General features: G+C 38.7%; 1 protein-coding gene across 6 annotated transcripts in view; it reads right to left on the reverse strand.

Annotated features, from left to right (window-relative positions):
• The window catches only part of PCDH15 (protocadherin related 15), a 1,266,541-nt gene that overhangs the window by 577,583 nt on the left and 667,629 nt on the right, over positions 1-21,329 (reverse strand). For all 6 annotated transcript variants that reach the window (XM_040362073.1, XM_040362072.1, XM_040362074.1 and 3 more), the window contains one exon: positions 1,830-2,036. In XM_040362073.1, the coding sequence (XP_040218007.1) occupies positions 1,830-2,036 (207 nt within the window). The remainder of the gene's footprint in view (positions 1-1,829; positions 2,037-21,329) is intronic.

A 21,329-nucleotide genomic window follows, 5' to 3' on the forward strand; every position in this document is an offset into this window, starting at 1 on the left:
TGAAAGTTATTAGGTATAAGAAAGTTTCTGTACATTGGTCATATTCAAACACTAGTGGAGAAGCTGAGAAACTAGATAAGGCAATAAAATATAACAATACACATACGCTTAAAATTACTTGTCTTGTTGCATGGATTTTTTAGTTATGGCTATATAAAGAACAATGGGCCAGATTCACAGACGAGATACGCCAGAGTATCTACTGATACTCCGGCGTATTTTCAAATTTGCTGCGTCGTATCTTAATTTGTGATTCACAAACAAGATACACCGGCTTTTGGCTAAGATCCGACAGGCTTACGGCTTCATACGCCTTCGGATCTTAGGCTGCAATACTTCGGCCGCCGTTGGGTGAAGTTTGCGTAGTTTTCCTGCATCTGGTATGCAAATGAGCTTTTACGGCGATCCACGAAGGCTTTCGCGTTCGTTACGTCGTCGCTAGTAATTTTTTCCCGTCGCAAAGTTAAGCATGCTTTTACATGGCTTAACTTTAGACAAGCCATGTTAAAGTATGGCCGTCGTTCCCGCATCAAATTTACATTTTTTTTTGCGTAAGACGTCCGGGAATACGAAAGTACGTTACGCACGTCGCCATTAAAAAAAATGACGTCACTTTGCGCAAAGCACGGCGGGAATTTCAAAACGGAGCATGCGCAGTACGTCCAGTGCGGGAGCGCGCCTAATTTAAATGGTACACGCCCCATTTGAATTAGGCGGGCTTACACCGGACGCCTTTACGTTACACCACCGTAAGTTTACAGGCAAGTGCTTTGTGAATCAAGCACTTACGCTGAAAACTTGCGGTGGTGTAACGTAAACGGGATAGGTCTTGCCGCGGCGCAGGTGCCTGAATCTGGCCCATTATATCTATGGATAAGATTATGCTGCCTTTTTCAGGCAATGCAGCATGTCAATTATCCAAAAAGCATGTTCCAAGTGTTCTGCTTGCATAGAAAAAAAAGAACATATATAAAGAACATATAGATATCCTATAAAGATCCATTTTGAATATCCTGAACCCATAAACATGTGTTGCAAGACCTCTAAAAAGCTGAAGTAAAAAAAGAATCAAGCTAACAAATCACAGTTTTTGTTCAGAAAATTAGAACAGTCTGTTCTCATCAAGCCCAAGGCAATGACCAAGCCTAAGCTGTTATTGCCAGCAGTGGAAGCAAGTCAGCTAAGCTCTATTACCTTTTCAGAAGCCTGGGTTACACTTCTAGGTAGAACATGCAACACTTGGATGGTAGTGATGAAAATAAAATGACTGTCAACTACAAATTTAGCACATACTGTATGTGAAACAGAACATATCTAAAACACGTGACAGGCTTACCAAACATTATAATGTCATTGAATGTAGCAATAATAATACAGTTGATTTTATATTTATCATCTTAGGAAAACAGTAACTAAATTGAAATAGACAATTGCTTATTATTAAAATATTGATATAACAACAGGGAGGATAAATCTACTTCTAACCATATTTGTTAGCGAAACCATAAAAGTTACTGTGAATTTAACACACCATCAAGACTTTTGGAATCTACAGTATCTACAGTATAAGTGAAATAACTGAGATATTATTTCAACATAAAGACAATATATATGCTGCTGGGGTCTATTTGTCCAGATTCAACCCTCAAGTTATCATCACCAGATATATTAGTGGTTTCAATTGTGGATCACACCAGGGGTTATTCATTAAAGTGCTGCTCAATTTTCCTAGATGTTCCATGATACATAATTTTTTTGTGAAAGTACATGTAGTGTTTGCTTTGAGTTGAGTCCTAATCAGAATAGAATATTAACACAGGAAAACTCACCTCTTCAATATCATTATCCAAAGCTATCAATTTCAGCGGAGCAGTTAGGTTAGAATTTTCAGAAATAGTTGTTCCAACAGAAGAAGACTCCAGTATGTAGCCTTGGTATGTAGCCAAAGTAAAATAAGGAGCCTGATTGTTTTCATCCATAATTTCAATGTGAAGGTTTGCAAATGCTGGAAGTGGATGACCATTGTCTTGCTCAGCCTGAAAAAAAGTATTGCATAGATTAAATATTATTGTAAAAATAACAGCTGGTTGTACACTCAAAAGATCAAAAAACATTTTAGGGTGCAAACAGCTTTTTTTCAGTACAACTAAACATAAATAAATACATCCCTCTGGGTTTATACTGTATGTGTACTTAAAAATGTAAACTGTATCACTCATATCTCATAAAAGCTTTAATATATGTAAGTTAAAAAGTCATTTTCATTATTTTAAAGTATGCAGATTTCAATAAAATAATACCTGGCGATCCTGCTTCGAATGTACTTGCTTAGGCACTTTCTGTAATAGGGTGACAACACTCTGTACTGATTACCAATTGTGCTTCAGTGTTGTCACCCTGTCACATTTTGAGATTACATGTGGCTGTTGCAGCACAGGTTGAGCAGGTATAGTCAGCACTGTTACTTTTAGGAAACCCACCCTGAGAAATGCCATGCAGCCATCATTGGAGTGCATAGACGTAGACAGGAAGTAGCTAAAAAAACATTTCTGGAAATCACCATGGCTTAGATGCAACAAATAATGAAAAACAAATAAAAATGTTGTTCACTTAAAGTGGGGTTCCATCCGCAATTACATTTTTTAAAGTCAGCAGCTACAAACACTGTAGCTGCTAACTTTTAATAAGGACACTTACCTGTCCTAGGCGGCCGTGATGACCAGCCGCGGTCTAGTAAGAGGCAGATTAGGAAGATCTGCCTAGCAACCACAATTTCTGGTAAGTAAAATTTTTTTGATTTTTAAATGTTTTGTAGTATTTTGGGGTGGACTTTAAAAAAAAATAAACATTAAACAATTATTGGTTATGCTACTGAGTGCTTTAGCAAACAAAATGTCATTCAGTTAGAGTTTACATCTTACAAAATAGATGTAAACTTAACAAACATAAGAAATGGTAGCTCCATCAGTTTTGTAACATGTTCCGCTTTACAATCCTGATGCCGCATACACACCATCACTTTATGCGATGTAAAAAAACGACGTTTTCTGTGAAGTAAAAAACAACGTTTTTGAAACTTCAATTTTCAAAAATGACGTTGCCTACACACCATCGTTTTTTCACAATGCTCTAGCAAAGCAAGGTTACGTTCACCACGTTTTTTCCATTGAAGCTCGCTTCATAACTAGCTTCTGGGCATGCGCGGGTTCAAAAACGTTGTTTTTTGCTACACACGGTCAATTTCTGTGACACAAAAAACGACGTTTTGAAAAACGACACATAAAATTGAAGCATGCTTCAATTTTTTTTTTGTCGTTTTTTACAAGACATAAAGCGACGTTTTCCCCCACACACGGTCAATGAAATTCACGTTTTTAAAAACTTCGTTTTTTTACATCACATAAAACGATCGTCTGTACGCGGCATAAGTCTATACATTGTGTACAATCACCAGCCTATCTGTGTATAAAGATTTAAAAAAGGCAAAGGTTGATTGTTTTCGAATGTATGCCTTTATGCAACTTTGCATTACCTGCGCCATCTAAATGTTCTTTCTAATTATAATTTACATTGCCAAATAATGTGGTTACAGTGCTGTTTGAAGATCTTGCATGAGGACTGTACTAATACATCAAGTTAACTTTTTAGAAACTTATGATTACACAGGTCAAAGAACAAAGCTTATAGAAACACATACATAGAAAACATTTTTCCTTAAAGTGGTTGTAAACCCTCAAGGTTTTTCACTTTAATGAATTCTACGGAGCACTCGAGAAGAGGAATAGCCAGGAGCGCCGCTGAGGGACCCCAAAAGAGGAGTACCAAGGCCACTCTATGCAAAACCAACTGCACAGAGGAGGCAAGTATGACATGTTTGTTTTTGTGTTTGTTTTTTAAAACCAAACCTTTACAAATCCTTTAAATAAATCGACTGTAAAAAGGATTCACTTGTTTTTTTCGGACAGAACAAACTACATCAGTCTACCTGTGGTTAAAAAAATGATATATGAATGAGGGCCAGTGGAGGCATGCAGTATGGTATTTTCTAATCCACATTATGTTGGTTCCAAACATTTAGTTTGTTATGTATTCTTTTTTTTTTAATATAAAGAATAAGAAAAAAACACAGCAGCAAAGGAATTCTCCTGTTCCTGATAAAGTAGATAACAATCAGTAAATGTAGAAATATAATGATAATAGAATCAAGAAGATTTAATGTACACCTTCAATAACTGTTATTAAAAAAAAAGAGAGAGAGAAAAAAAATAACTAGATAATGGCGTTAAATCAAAACTAAAGTTTACAATAAATGCTAGTGAATTGTGACAGAGAAGACTTTGTGTCGCTTCTTCAAAAAAAAACTCTTTCCTTTTGTTCCTAGCAAACTTTTTTTAGTGCACACTTCCTGTAAAGCTCTATATAAGATCTGTGCCCTCTAAAATCTATTTCTTACAATTGCTGTGCTAAATACAGACTTGAAATCAGGGGGATGAAATGTCCACCTTCCCTCTTAACTAGTGGATAAACAGTCTGCTACAAGGCATAAATCAGAAAAGCCCATCATGGTTTTTAAACTGCCGCCCTATAATAAATGACATTTTACACAAAACTAAAAGAAATTATAAAGCATCCGTTATCTAATAGACACAATTAAAATTGGTCTCTTAAAGCCTGATTACACCTAAAATTAAAAACAGAAAAAAATATCGCAAAGGGACAATCTGTCCTACAGCCAGTAATTAATGTGTCTCTTGTGTTGGTCCCTCTTTTAGCTGAAATTTACTTTGGGCTGTCCCCACAGCCCTGGTGCTGTAAACTTCCAAGTGATGTTGAGGTTGTTATGTGGGTTTTAATAGGTTTACCATTTTTTATCTGTGTTTTCTGTCTTTATTTGTATTAGCGCCTTGAGACGATTTATTCCGCATTTGCAGCGCTATACAAGTTCTTACTCACTCGCTCACTCATAATGTTAGCTGCTGTGAGGTCTATTTTTCAAGTGTAATGCCGCGTACACATGACGTTTTTTTGGGTTGTAAAAAATGACTTTTTTTATGTCATTAAAAACGATCGTGTTTGGGCTCCAGAGCATTTTTCACGATGTAATAAATGACCAATAAAAATTTCGAACATGCTCTAATTTTTCACAACGTTTTTAAAGTTGTAAAAAATGGTCGTGTGTGGGCTTTAACGACGTGAAAAAAACGTGCATGCTCAGAAGCACGTTATGAGACGGGAGAGCTTGTTCTGGTAAAACTAGCGTTTATAATGGAGTAAGCACATTCATCACGCTGTAACAGACTGAAAAGCGCGAATCGTCTTTTACTAACACAAAATCAGCAAAAGCAGCCCAAAGGGTGGCGCCATCCGAATGGAACTTCCCCTTTATAGTGCCGTCGTACGTGCTGTACATAACCGTGCTTTGCTAGAGCATTTTTTTTTCACGATCATGTGTAGGCAAGGCCGTTTTAACGATCAGGCTGAAAAAATTGTCGTTTTTTCTAGACCATTAAAAATTCAATTTTTTTATAACCTGAAAAATGGTTGTGTGTATGCGGCATTAAGCCCCATACATACTATCAGTGTTCCTGCAGGTTTTTCTCTTCAGGTTTACCAAAACCATCTAACATGAGGTCAAACCGTAAGAGTTTCAATTTGTATGCAATCAGGCAGGCCCTTGCACTACATGGTTTTGGTAAACCTGAAGAGAAAAACCTGCAGGAAAACTGATAGTGTGTATGGGCTTAATTCCACTTTTGTTGAGAAAAACACATTCCCCTCTGGGTGAACTATGTACATTGCAAGAAGTTTTGCACAATCCTCCTTGTTGCAGATTCCTAACTTTAGTTATCATGAAGGAATAGCTGTTTTCTGAGTGAATCTGTATGGGAGTGGTTTTGTAATCATCAATCAGCTGCTGCGCCCGCAGGGCTTTAATGAGGACAATTGCAGGGTCTGCATCCCTTTTAGATGTGATGATTTCCCTTTGGGGAATATCTTGCCAAAAATGCTTTTGTGGCATAGAATGCTCAAAATCAAATTTGTATATTAGTGCAGACGTCAGGGAAAATCAGTGAGCCAATCACACAAACAGGAAATTATATTTCTGTGGGGAGTTCTGTACACCGTCTGTGTACAGAATGTCTCTAGGCAGACATATTGCATTGCATTTTACAGAATATTACAGAGCTGCATGAAGTGGAAAGGTAACTTTGATTAACATTCAAGTACAATATGACTTGTGTTGCAAATTTATACGCTGTATACAGTATATTGTTCTTTTTTATTTGACAATTTTTTTTCCCACAAAAGTGGAGTTACCCTTCCATGGATGCTCAATGAATGTAGATATTTCTACAGTAGTGCTGTCTTGAAGTTTTCTATGGGCTCTGGTTTTGTTCCCACTTGTTGCTTTGATATTGCAGTGTAGGACTTGGAGGTCTGTTCACAAGTTTGGTTGATGTTCAAGGATTACAACAGTATTAGAAATGGAGAAACGGAGCAATGATTATAACCTATGACTGTGATTATAAACTAGCAGAAGCATTGTTGGATTTAGCTTTGTCTTCTTCCAGAAGAGCATTGATGAGTGGAATTTAAGCCCATAATTTCCAGAATTTCTGAAAATATTGGGAGACTTCAGTACATTTTATCATAACTTAATTTAGGAATGGAAGGTTTCAATCAACACTGTATACACAACACATCCTGTCAATCATGATATATGTAATTTATTGTTTGTTAGTACACAGTTATATGTACTAATATGTATGTATTCTTTCCATATAGTGTCTATTTTTTGTAGTTAAAAATTACAAACGTGTCTGTACTTACCTGCTCTGTGCAATGTTTTTGCACAGAGCAGCCCAGATCCACCTCTTCTTGGGTCCCTCTTCCGTGCTCCTGGCCCCACCCTCCTGTTGAGTGACCCCATAGCAAGCAGCTTGCTATGGGAGCACCCAGGCTGAGTCACAGCTCCCTCTGTCTATTCAGACATGGAGCTGTGGCCTGGACCCATCCCCTCTCTCTCCTGATTGACTGACTGATTTTGATTGTCTCAGCCAATCAGGATGGAGAGACTCGGATGACAGAGACATTTGTGGACATCGCTGGACAGAGATGGGGCTCAGGTAAGTATTAGAGGGGCCAAGGGGGCTGTTGCATACAGAAGATGTTTTATATTAATGCATACAATGCGTTAAGTATAAAAAAAATATTTTGCCTTTACAACTTTTTTAATCTTTATCTCCAAATCCATACTCTGCTTTGTGGAAAAGAAATACAATGCAAAGACTGTGGCGATATCCATATATCACATCAACAATGTATTTCAGATAAATGGATGTCCACTTGGGGGTAATTGATACATTTGTAAGAAGCTAATTTTAGCTCATTTTGGTGAGGAGGAATATCTGAGGTTCCTCTGTTCTTATGGTTTCTTACATAATTAAAACTATGTACTATAAATAACATATTTTAGAATTGACATGTTAGGGTGTTAAACTGTATATGTGTTGACCTCAATCCTTCATTACTTAACCAATTTTAACCACTTTCCATCCCAGCCATAGTAATATGACGGGCTGCAAGGTGCCTCTGCCATCCCAGGCAGCCGTCATATGATGTCCTCGACTTCCTGGCTGCTAAGAGCCACGTCACTCGGGAGCCGATGCACGTGCCTGACGGCCACGATGTCAGCCGTGCACCCACAATTTCTTGTCACAGAGCAGGGACGTGGATCTGTTTGTGTGTAAACACACAGATCCACGTCCTGGCAGGGGAGTAAAAAACGATTGTGTGTTCCTTGTATATAGGAACACCAATCGGTCACCTCCACCAGTCAGTCCTCTCCCCCCACAGTTATAATCACTCCCTAGGTAACACATTTAACCCTTTTATCACCCCCTAGTGTTAACCTCTTCCCTGCCAGTGACATTTATACAGTAATCAGTGCACATTTATAGCACTGATTGCTGTATAATTGTCAATGGTCTCAAAATAGTGTCAAAAGTGTCCAATCTGTCCGCCGCAATATCACAGTCCTGAAAAAATTGCAGATTGCTGCAATTACTACAAAAAAATAATAATAATAAACATGCCATACATCTATCCCCTATTTAGTAGGTGCTATGAACAAAATGTAATATGGGTACAGTGTTGCATGACCGCACAATTGTCATTCACAATGTTATAGCGCTGAAAGCTGAAAATTGGCCTGGGCATAAATGGGGTGAAAATGCCCTGTATTGAAGTGGTTAAACATTGTGATGCAAAGTACCATATTGCATTGGATTTTTTTAATTTTACAGAAAATTATAACAGCTGCAGATTAAAAAGGAAAGGTCATTTGTATTAACATTCAATTACAATATGTCTTATGTAGCAATTGTATGTGCTATAATATTTTTTTGTTTGTTACATTTTTTTATGAAAGTGGATTGCCCTTTAAGGTTGCAATGAACTTACCATTATATAGGTTACAAAAGTAAATGTCAAGTATCCTGTACCTGTTATGCCAAGATTGTCCCCGTTAGCCTATCATCTTAAATTTTTCCACATAAAGAAGAAAAAAAATCCCAGCAAAACAAAAGTAAAATAAAAAAGTGACAATACACAAATAACAATCAAATCCACAAAAAAAAAACATAAATACAAATAACACTAAAGCCCTGTACACACGATAGGTCCATCCGATGAAAACGGTCTGATGAAAAAAAAAACGTTTGTGTCAGAACGCGGTGACGTAAAACACAACGACGTGCTGAAAAAAAGAAGTTCAATGCTTCCAAGCATGCATCGACTTGATTCTGAGCATGCGTGGATTTTTAACCGATGGACGTGCCTACAAACAATAGTTTTTTTTCTATCGGTTAGGTATCCTTCAGTTAAATTTAAAACAAGATTGCTTTTTTTTAACCTATGGATAAATAACCGATGGCGCCCACACACGATCAGTTTTGTCCGATGAAAACGGTCCATCAGACCGTTCTCATCGGTTTGACCGATCGTGTGTACGCGGCATAAGTGGAATAAACTAAATTAATTAATATCCCCTCTCAAAAAACACACACACACACACACACACACACACACACACACACACACACACACACACACTGTAAATAAATAAAAAAAGAGTGCATGCTCTGTATAGGATAGTCATTTCAGCTGACAGCAGTTTCAGTGACATTTGGGATTTTGTGGCTAAATAGATTTTTCCAAAATCACAATGCTTCTTCCTTATCAAAGATATTAGATATCAAAGGTATTAGAAAATAATAGTTATTAGTAAGCAAAAATGCAGTGGTTATGGCCACACTGTAATGGAAGCTTAGTGTACTTTCATTAGGCTTGATTTACTAAAGGATTAAAATATGTTAGTTTTACCAAATTAATTTCCGCTTTGCAAAATTAATTTTTACTTTGAGTGAAAATCCACTTTGAATAGTATACACAGTCATGTGCATGGAAAATGTCTTACATAATTGGCTGATTGAAGTCCGCACAGCTTCATCTCATTCACCATTGCCCCGTACACACAATTGTAAACTCCGACAGCAAAAGTCCGATGTGAGTTTTTGAACGGAAATTCAGACCATGTGTATGCTCCATTGGACTTTTACTGTCAGAATTTCTGCCAACAAAAGATTGAGAGCTGGTTCGGAATATCTGATCGTCTGTAGCAATTCCGACGCACAAAATTCCGACGCATGCTCGGAAACAATTCAACGCATGTTGGGAAGCATTGAACTTAATTTTCTCAGCTCATCGTAGTGTTGTACATCACCGTGTTCTTGACGGTTGAAAGTTCAGAGAATTTTTTTGTGACCATGTGTATGCAAGCCAAGCTTTAGCGGAGTTCCGTCGAAAAAAACAGCCAAGGTTTTAACGACAGAAAATCATAAGCCACAATTACTAAGCTAAGTGAATTTCAGTGAAAGTGAACATGGTTTACTTCTTTAGTAAATCAACCCTAAATATACATCTGATTTTGTCTGACAAGCAGGTTGAATCAAGGAAAAAGAAAAGAACTACCGTATATACAAAGCTTTCATGGTCCAACTGGTTAAACCAAACGTTCAAACTCAAAAGCAATGTTATTAATAGAGGATGGCTACTGTCACTATTGTTAGAGCTATTTAAAAAAAAAAAATTTTAGATGCTTATTAATATTACATTTTGTCAAAATGAGTAAGCTCTAACTTATGCTGATTTCATAGGAATCAATAGGACATAGGTCAGAAATGCTAAGTAACTTATGTTTTAGTTTAAAAAGGATGCTCTGAGCTCCATCATGTGTTTTACAAATGAGGCAAACATTAAATGGCCTCTGGGCAACAGGTGTATTATCAGTGTGTTGACATCATTACATACTGCAGAAATTTTTGTTTTTTAACCACTTCCCAGGATACAATAGGCTGGGCGGGAGCACTACTATCCTGGGTGGATGTCATACGACGCCCTCCAAGTGCATACCTTATGCGTGCCCTAGGAGCCACGGAACACTGCAGTCTGTCAAATACTGTGTGCACCGGACACAGTGGAAGACAGATAGCTGTACCAAGATGACCCTGCTTCCATGTGATTGCTGTGACCAATCACAGCGAACACATGTCAAAAGTACACAATAGCTTTCATTGTGATAAAAATAATAAATGTGATAAAAATAATAAATATAAAAGTGTTACAGATTATTTATTGTTGCCATTTATATTTAGTGCAAATGTCAACATGTTAATATTTACTAGGGGTTCTATAATAGTTATTATATACTTCTATAATAAACTCAAATAAATATCAATATATTCCTATTCAGAATACACACAAATGTCTACAATGCAAACATTATACAGTATATACATACATACAGTGGGTAAAATAAGCATAAAGTATAAACATGTCACCATTTTTCTATGTAAATATAATTCTAAAGGTGCTATTGACATCAAATTTTCACCACATGTCGGTAACAACCCATGTAATCCATACATGCTAAGAAACCAAAACAAAAATGTTCAGAAATTAAGTTATGTGTAATAAAACAATCTGAAATATATGTATTACTTTATACAAAATCCTTTGTTGGTAATGACAGCTTCAAGACGCCTCCTGTATGGAATAACTATTCGCATGTAATGCTCAGGTGTGATTTTGGCCCATTCTTCCACACAAACAGTCTCCAAAGCTTGAATGTTATGTGGTCCTCTTCTATGAACTCTGCTCTTTAGTTCTTTCAAAAGATTTTCTATTGGATTCAAGTCAGGTGATTGGCTGGGCTATTCTAGCTGCTTTATTTTCTTTCTTTGAAACCAATTGAGGGTTTCCTTGGCTTTGTTTTTGACATCATTGTCTTGCTGAAATGTCCACCCTCTTTTCATCTTCATCATACTGGTAGATGGCAGCATGTTTTTATCTAGAATGTCTTGGTACATTTTTCCATTTCCTTTAATGATATGAAGTTTGCCTATACTGTATGCTGAAAATAAGCCCCACACCATGATGGTCCCACCTCCAAACTTTACTGTTGGTATGGATCCCTTTTTGGGATGAGGTGCAGTGCCATTTGACCTCCAAACAGGGTGTGTATTATGGCATCTAAAGAGTTCAATTCTCCCAGTATTTCACAGGCTTGTCTAAATGTTGTGCAACAAACTTTAACAGCGCTTCAACATACTTTTTCTTAAGCAATGCAGCCTTGCGTGGTGAATGTGCATGCAGGTCATGTGTGTATTACTTATTGTTTTCTTTGAAACAATTGTACCTGCTATTTCCAGGTCTTTCTGAAGCTCTCCACGTGCCGTTCTTAACTCTTGGATGACTCTTATGATAATTGTTTTCACTCTTCTGTCAGAAATCTTGCAAGGAGCACCTGGTCGTGGCCAGTTTATGGTGAAATTATGTTCTTTCCACTTCCTGGATTATGGCCTCAACAGTATAGATATAGATATACAGTTGTGCTCATAGGTTTACATAACCCTGCAGGATTTATGAGTTCTTGGCCATTTTTCAGAGAATACGAATGATAACCCGAAAACTCCCTTTCACTCAAGGTTAGTGTTTATCTAAGGCCATTTATAATGAATCAACTGTGTTTACTCTTTTTAAGTCACAATGACAACAGAAACTACCCAAATGACCCTGATCAAAAGTTGATATATCCTGGTGATTAAGGCATGATAACATGCACACACGTTGACACAAAGGGGTTTGAATGGCTATTAAATGTAACCATCCTCACCTGTGATCTGTTTGCTTGTAGTTAGTGTGTGTGTATAAAAGGTCAATGAGTTTCTGGACTCCTGACAGACTCTGTCATCTTTCACCCAGTGCTGCACTGATGTTTCCTGATTCTGAGTCATGATGAAAGCAAAATAATTGTCAAAGAATCTGCAGGAAAAGGTAGTTCAACTGTATAAAACAGGAAAGGGATATACAAAAATATCCAAGGAATTGATTCAAATTCTAATCAAGAAATGGAAAATGAGGGGTTCTGTTGAAACCAAACCACGGTCAGGTAGACCAACTCAAATTTCAGCCAGAACTGCCAAAAAAATTTTTGTAATGCAAACAAAAACCAACAAATAACTTCAGGCGAAATACAGGACTCTCTGAAAACATGTGGTGTGGCTGTTTCAAGATGCACAATAAGGAGACGCTTAAAGAAAGATGGGCTACACGGTTGAGTCGCCAGAAGAAAGCCATTACTACGCAAATTCCACAAAATATCCCGCTTATACCACACCAAACAGCAAAGAGACAAGCCTCAAACCTTCTGGCACAATAATTTTGAGTGATGAGACCAAAGTTACGTTTTTTGGTCACAACCATAAGCACTTCATTTGGAGAGCTGTCAACAAGGCCTATGATGAAAGGTACACCATTGTTACTGGGAAACCCGGAGATGATTGCTGATGTTTTGGGGATGTGTGCGCTACAAAGGCACAGGAAATGTGGTCAAAATTGATGGCAAGATGAATGCAGTATGTTATCAAAAAATACTGGAGGAACCTTTGCATTCATCAGCCAGGAAGCTGTTCATGGGACGTACTTGGACATTGCAACATGACAATGATCCAAAACACAAGGCCAAGTCGACCTGTCATTGGCTACAGCAGAACAAAGTGAAGGTTCTGGAGTGGCCACCTCAGTCTCCTGACCTCAATATCATTGAGACACTCTGGGGAGATCTCAAACGTGCAGTTCATGCAAGACAGGCCAAAAATGTACAGGAACTTTTGCCAAGGGGAATGGGCAGCTTTAACATCTGAGAAGATAAAAAACCTCATCCACAAATACTACAAAAGACTTCAAGCTGTCATTGATGTTAAAGGGGGCAATACACAGTATTAAGAACCAGGGTATGTTAACTTTTTATCAGGGTCATTTGGGTAGTTTCTGTTGCCATTCTGATTTAAAAAGAATAAACACAGTTGAGTCAGGATTCTCTCTACGTTGCAGATAGAGAAAGGAGCTGTGTGTTAGTGGGCGTCCTGACTCCTGTAGTCCAAGGGAGGGGGCGAGCACAACACTCCACACCAGGGAGAAAACAATAAGATAAACTGTCAGCGCAAAAGACTAGTGCATAACAAATGTAAATAATGTAAATAGATATGCATAGAGGATAGATCTAAAAAACAGTCACAGTTCTTTAGGAAGCACCACCTAAGTGCAATATGTTAGTCACAATTTATTGAGTTAAAAAAGAATTGCACTTACAAACATGTATAAAAAACTGGCTCATTTGTGTGCTGTAATCGCAGTGCGGTCCGATATCAGGTGCATCCAGGCTCACGGATAGACAGGAGAGTGTAGAAATTCATCCTGTAGTAATCAGGAAGCCAGCCAGAACCAGCGTGGAACACAGACGATGATGTCACAGGAAGCGGAATCAGAGAGAGCACCAGGGGAAAGACAGTATGAGTCAAACCACTGAGAATCTAGGCTATGCGCTCGGAGCCTTCTGCTCCTTCTAAAGGCCTACTGTGTGGAGTTACAGACAGAAGAACAGGAAGTGAGGATTTCTCAGAAGAAATAAGGACATTTAAAAGCAAAATCGAAGGATGAGGTAAGTGAAGGAGGACTGCACTAAGGTAAAGGAAGCGATTTAGGAAAAAAAATTGTACCTTTACAACCCCTTTAAGTCTTTGAAAAGGAATTATTTTTGAGGGGTAGTCTACAGTATCTTGCTTGGGGAGGAAAATTATCAAGATCTGGTCTTTGATGATGGTATACTGGATTTGTAAACCTAACTTCTCTCCTCCACATCCTCCCCCACTTTGCATGTACATACAGTATCTCTACATGTCCTAGGTGTTACAACACAAAAGGCAGTACAGGAGAAGTAAAGCTGAAAGTAAGTTTTGTAAATGCAGTCTAATGTCACTTAAAATGTATCTAAAGTCAAAAACATAGTTTCTGATAGAGTAAAGAATGGTTCAAATTCTTGTAAAGTTTTTTTTCCCTCTCTATGTCCCTTTAGTTTGATTTCCCCCCTCTTCCCACCTTTATGCACAAGAGGAAGTGAGAAAAGATCTCATCAAAAATCACATGAAGCAACAAAGGAAGGGAAATCCTTTCTTCGACAGTCATTACAGGGAACCCCATTGGAATATTTCTCCTCTGTCCATGCTCCAGTGACAATTTCTTTCATTTTCAGTCCTGGTGACTGATCATCAGGTTAAATAGTGAGGGTGAATTTTACGAGCAGGATTTTACAGAGATCAGTGAAAAACTGACAGAGGTTGTAACCCACAAAAATTGGCTTTATATACACTTTAAACATGTATATGCAGACTTACACATAGCTATGAACCAAAAAGGGGCATTAACAACTCTGGTCTGCATTTTTTTTTACGTTGAAATGGTATATTATTTACACATAACATACAGTTTTACACTTAATTTATGGTTAATTGTGAATGTTATTTTATGTGGTCACAATGCAAGACTCTTAAGATGCTTCATGCTGAGCTCGGCACCTAAAGTCAACTGGTTTGGCTTAAAAATGATCCATTCGCTGTGCACACATTTACATATTTATTGCAAGGGGTAACGTTATTCCATTCTAGGTAGTATAGACTGTAGACATTCCAAATATTGCTTCAGGCATTCCTGCATGGTGAATTTGCATTTTAAGAACTATATTTGCTCCTGTGCCATGATGGCTACTCGATACAAAGTTTATGATTATTTTTCCTTGAGTATATTGAATGAGATTTGGTTCTTGTTATTAGGACTGTGGAAGATGTTTATGATATACTCTATAGATGCAAGTAGAAATGTGATGATGATCTTGCATGACCTGTGCTTTGGAAATGTATTGTAAATGAAGATTGCATTTTGCTGTCACCTTTGCTGTCCTCACGTAGGGAAAAATGAACACTGTTCTATTTTGCAATCTCCAAACAAATGATTGATTCTGCACAGCACTTTCCTGGTGAGAAGTGACTGCATGTATGAGTAACCTTGAAAGTTATCCTTACTTAATATAAATATTTTTTAGATTCTCTCACAATCCTCCTCTGATCCTTTTACCCTAAATTCTGGCAGACATCAAGGGCTGACAATGCAACCTAATTTGTCATTGAAATACAGAGTCAAATTCCATTATTATTAAAAGATTATTATTACATATATTGCAACAACAACAGTCTTGTTTTAATTGTTTCTAGTAGCATATAGCCTCAACAGGGGTGGCAAGGGGGCGGTTGAGGTATTGACAGTCTACACAGTAATTCAGGTTTGAACGAACTGCAACCAACTTTATTGAATTTCCAACATCAAATAAGCCAAGGCAGCATTATTTAAACATAGGCAGCATTGCCACACAAAAATTGCCTCTCAGACATCTACTTTACTGTTTAGGCCTCTTTCTAATCAACCATTCACAAAGCAAAAATGTAATCCACATTATGGAAGGTTAGGATACCATTCTTCCAGAGGTGCATTTGTGAGGTCAGGCACTGTTGTTGGATGAGAAGGCCTGCCTTGCATTCTCCGCTGTAATTTATCATCAAGGTATTCTATCGTATTGAGGTATAACATATACAATTGTCCAAAATGTCTTGGTATCCTGGCACCCTTCACTGGAACTAAGGAAATAAAGCCCAACGTCTGAAAAACAATCCCACACCATAATCCCCCCTCCACCAAATGATTTGGACCAGTGCACAAAGCTAAGTCCATAAAGACATGGATGAGGGAGTTTGGGGTGGAGGAACTTGACTGGCCTGCACAGAGTTCTAAGGCCCCATACACACGAGAGAATTTATCCGCGGATACGGTCCAGCGGACCGTTTCCACGGATAAATCCTCTCAAAGATTTCCGCAGATTTCGATGCGATGGAGTGTACACACCATCGCATTGAAATCCGCGCGGAAATCCTCTGCCGATGACGTGTCGCGCCGTCGCCGCTATTATGACGCGGCGACGGGCGCGACGCTGTCATATAAGGAATTCCACGCATGCGTCAAATCATTACGACGCGTGCGGGGAATCCCTTTGGACGAATGGATCCGGTAAGTCTGTACAGACGAGCGGATCCATCCATTGGAATGGATTCCAGCAGATGGATTTGTTGTGCATCACAGCAAATATCCGATCTGCTGGAATCCATCCCAGAGGAGATTTCTCCACGGAAACAGATCCGCTGGCGTGTACACACCATAGGATCTATCCGCAGAAACCCATTTGCTGGGATTTATCTGCGGATGGATTCTATCGTGTGTACGGGGCCTAAGAGTTTCCTTCACTGGAACTAAGGGGCCAAACCCAACCCCTGAAAAACAACCCCACACCATAATCTCTCCTTCACCAAATAATTTGGAGAGGTGGCTCAATACTTTTGTCAATATAGTGTGGATGAGTGAACACACTAGCCTCAAAATTGGAGGTTACAGTAAATGCTTGGTCACAGATGATCCCAACATGTTTCAGAGATGTAGTTATTCAATTCCCTCTTCTGGAGTTTTTACAGGCTATTTGTTAGAGGATCATGTCCTTAGAAATACAATACACATCAGAAGTTCATAAGCACAGCCAGGCTCACAGTATGCTCTGCACCAGCTACTCTAATACTATTATAGAAAAAGAATGGTTTCCCATCTTATAGTGACCTCTGCAATTTTTGGTGCATTTTCTGACCAAGGTGAAGCTGCAAGGCTCCTCAGCATGTATTACTTTTCACACAAAGGCCTCTTAGGAATTTCATCACTCTTGGTGAATGTGAGACGCATTATTGCAGACTCACTCGTGGTTCCCAGAGTCCCTCATGCAACTGAGCAAATACAGAGATGCAAGTCCCTCCTACTTGTGAACTTCTGATGTGTATTGTATTTCTAAGGACATGATCCTCTAACAAACAGCCGTTAAAAAAACCCTAAAGAAGGAATTGAATACCTACAGTACATCTCCGAAAACATGTTGGGATCATCGGTGACCACACATTTACTGTAACCTCCAATTTTGAGGCCTGTGTGTTCTCCAGCATTCAGTTGCTGTTCTATTCGATCATGTTCAAATGCAGTGTTTTTCGGTGTACCTACTTGTGCATTTTCAATATATATGTATATTCAATACATTTTTACTTTTTTACGATATTATTCATATTGCTCATTCCCTGCCCATAAAATCCCTGGGGCACCCAATTTCCATAATATTCATTAGAGAACCCGTCCAGTTCCGGGGCTTTATGCAATGGGAGGGATTTTGTAGCCCTACGGATTTCGTCTTGAGTGAATGGGGTATATAAGGATGCTTGTTGTGTGGAGGATAAAGAGGGAAGTTGTATGGATGAGAGGAAGGCGTAATTTTGTTTGATACATGGTGGGGTGGTAGGTTCTGAGTCTTGTAAATTGTATAGTTTAGCATAAAAGGATGCAAAGGTGTTAGCTGTGTCCAAAAGATTAGTCATATGTGTTCCTTGAAGGTTTAGAAGGAAAGGAATTTTTGTGCAGATTTGTTGTCTTTTGATCTGTCTAGCCAAGGGTCCTCCAGATTTCTTACTTAAAGAGTCGGAATTTAGTTTTAGGCGTTTGACATAATAGTCAAACCTGTGTTGAAGGAGTTCTCCTAGCTTGCATCGTTGTTCTCTAAACGTGGTGGGGGTCATCTGATTGGGGGAGATTTATTTATTTGTTCTAGACTTTTGATCTGTTGTAGCAATGAGTCTAACTCGGATGACTGTCATTTACACTCCTGAGCTCCAAATTTGATAATGAGACCTCATAGAAAGGCTTCATGTGCTAACTATACCATGGACTGATCACTGATAAATTCATAGTTAGTCTAGAAAAAATTCCTAATCTCGGATTTAAATTGATTTTCATATCATGGGATTGAGGGAACAGTTTGATAAATATATGGGCATGATCTGACCAGGTATTGAGACATATGTGGGGTTCTGAGGTTGCTAACAAGGTTTTTTTGTTTGTCAAAAAAAGGTCAATCCGAGAGTAGGAACCATTGGCACGAGAATAGAAGGTATAGTCACACTTAACATCATGCATGCACCTCCAGGGATCATATAGGTCTTCATTATTAATAAATGAAGAGAGAGCTGATGGTCTACGTCTGTAGGGATTGGTCGTCACATATGACCATTAATGGCTGTGTTGAGTTACTTTTAGGGGACAGCAAATTTATACTGTTATACAAGCTGTACACTCACTACTTTACATTGTAGCAAAGTATAAGGCCTCGTACACACGACCGAGAAACTCGACGGGCGAAACACATTGTTTTGCTCGTCGAGTTCCTTGTGAAGCCGTCGAGAAACTCGACAAGCCAATTTTCTCCATTCCCGTCAAGGAAATAAAGAACATGCTCTCTTTTTGGCTCGTCGAGTTTCTCGACAGTTTCCTCGACGAAAGTGTACACACGACCGGTTTCCTCGGTAAAAAAATATCTCCCAGCAAGTTTCTTGCTGGTTTTTGCAGAGGAACTCGGTCGTGTGTACAAGGCCTAATTTCTTCAGTGTTGTCACATGAAAAGATATAATAAAATATTTACAAAAATGTGAGGGGTGTACTCACTTTTGTGAGATACTGTATGTTCCTCCACTGATTTGGGTCTTTCTTCCAGGCATTCAAGCCTGTCATGTATTTGTGAGAGCGATAATTGTAACTCTCAATGAAAATCTTTCTGCATTGTAAGTAGCATGGCTTTTAGCACGCTTTCGGATGCTCAGTTGTCTGTAACTGGCATGGCGGCTAGTGCAGACATCTGAGGGGAAGTCTGAGATGTAGGGTCTGAGGAGGCCCAATGGTGTTTGTGGCCAGGGGGTTTTGCTAGAGGAGTTGAATGGAGATGAGGAAATCCTCTTTCCCCTGTTGGTTTGTGTGTCTGCAGGTTTAGGAGTTGGGGAGGTAGACTGTACATCTGTTCTATTTCTCCCCTCTCCAAGAGCTCCGATAGTTCTGGCTGCTCTGGTGGTCATTCAGTGCTTGGCTGGCCTTGTGCTGTGGCTGAGGGAGAAGTGCAGACGGCGCCATCCTGGCCAGATCGTAGCTCCATGGGGCTCAAATATTGCATCAGACGGTGCGGAGGATGAGTATTTTGCCTCCAAAACATGCCCTGTATCGCTGCCATGAAGAGGAGCTCGGGAATCAAGCAGCTATCCTGGTCTGTGGCTAGCTATGCCCCTCCCATTTTTCTATATTTATGTTTTTTGAGCACTGTAAAATTCCTTTATTTAGTCGGTTGCCATTATTATACAGGATTTATACAGTGCCAACAGTTTGCGCAGAACTTAACAAAGTGAGAGCAGACATTACATTTACAAAACAATTCATTACAAGAGGAATCAGAAGGCCCTTAGACCTTACAATCTAAAAGGGAGGATCAAGTAATACAAAAGTTAATAGCTGCAGAGGAAGAGCTGATGGAGAAAATGAAAAGAAAAAAAATGTTAGACAGAGACAGGATAGTCTTCTTAAAAGTTATGGGTTTTCAGGGATCACCTAAAGATGGACAGAGTAGAAGATAGTTGGACCAATTGCAGTAAGGAGTTCCAGAGAATGGGAGAGGCTCCAGAGATGTCCTGTAATCATGGTATGGCATAAACTATTTCTGAGGAATTTTAATGGATTTTAAGGTCCCATAGTGTATTCTAAGTTTGCCTTCTCTTAGCTGAATGTGACTAGAACAACTTCCAATGGAAACCTTTCAAAGGCATGTATATAAGTTATTCCGAGGTTTTCAATACAAGGAGGCTGTGGCAATAAGCACTTTGTACAGTTTTATTTTCATTTTTATTATAGTTATATGTCCGCAAGTGAGAATGAGGACATGAAATAAACAATAAAATGCTAGTTAAGTACAACATTTCAGCAAATTTTTCCATCAGGAATTGTGTTTTTAAAGGTCTGTTCACAAATCACATGCAATGTGTGATGCAAACTCAGCCATACAATCTTTATCTGCATTCGGACCAAACTTGCACAGAACCCGTTTTCTGGTCCGCAGCTAAATCCATGCGATCTGATTCCTGTCCGAATTTTCAGATTTCTCTGCGATATGCAAAATGATTTGCCATGATGTCATTAGCTTTCTATCGACACTCCCAGCAGTGTGAACTGCCTGTGAGTTGTATGCAATGTGGGATCCCACACTGGATTTGCAGGGTTCCTGCATCACTGCAGTGTGAATCGACCCTAAAGCCCACAAAATCTGCCTTAAGAAATAAAACAAAATTGTTTGTTTTCATTTTGGGAAGGAAGTGCTGATGTGAACGTATGTTCACGTAAATATTAAAATCTATCGTCACATAAAAAGCTCAAACCTACCCGCTCTGGTTTTAGTTCAACTTCAGAAATGTAAGCTTGTAATAGTATATTAGAACCCTCTGGGTTTATTGGCACCATGGAACTCGGCAACAGAAGTGAAAATGCATATAGACACAAAATGAGCTTATATTTTTATTTCTGCTAATAGTTTAGTAACGTTAATGCGAGCAAAAGTTTAAAGTGGTTGTAAAGGTTCAATTTGGTTGCGCTGCTATCAATCTATCCAATGAAGAGACGAGAACCCCGGGCAGAGAGAAAGCACGTCCTCGGCGTGGGGCATTCCACGGCTCAGGTAAGTAAAACTGGGGGGCCTGCGAATGACAGAAGTTTTTTCACCTTAATGCATGGGATGCATTAAGGTGAAAAAAACAGGAGGGTTTACAACCCCTTTAATTAAATGCCTTATAAAGGGACAGCTTTAAGTAGACCAGGAATACTAGTTCCCACGCTTTGATACTGTATGTTTTCATAAAAACGGTGCACTTATTTGAAAACATTGGTGCATCATATTAATTATATTTATAAGCCTGACGTGTACTTATCTAGAT

This window comes from Rana temporaria, chromosome 8 (assembly GCF_905171775.1).
Source record: "Rana temporaria chromosome 8, aRanTem1.1, whole genome shotgun sequence".
NCBI lineage: Eukaryota > Metazoa > Chordata > Amphibia > Anura > Ranidae > Rana > Rana temporaria.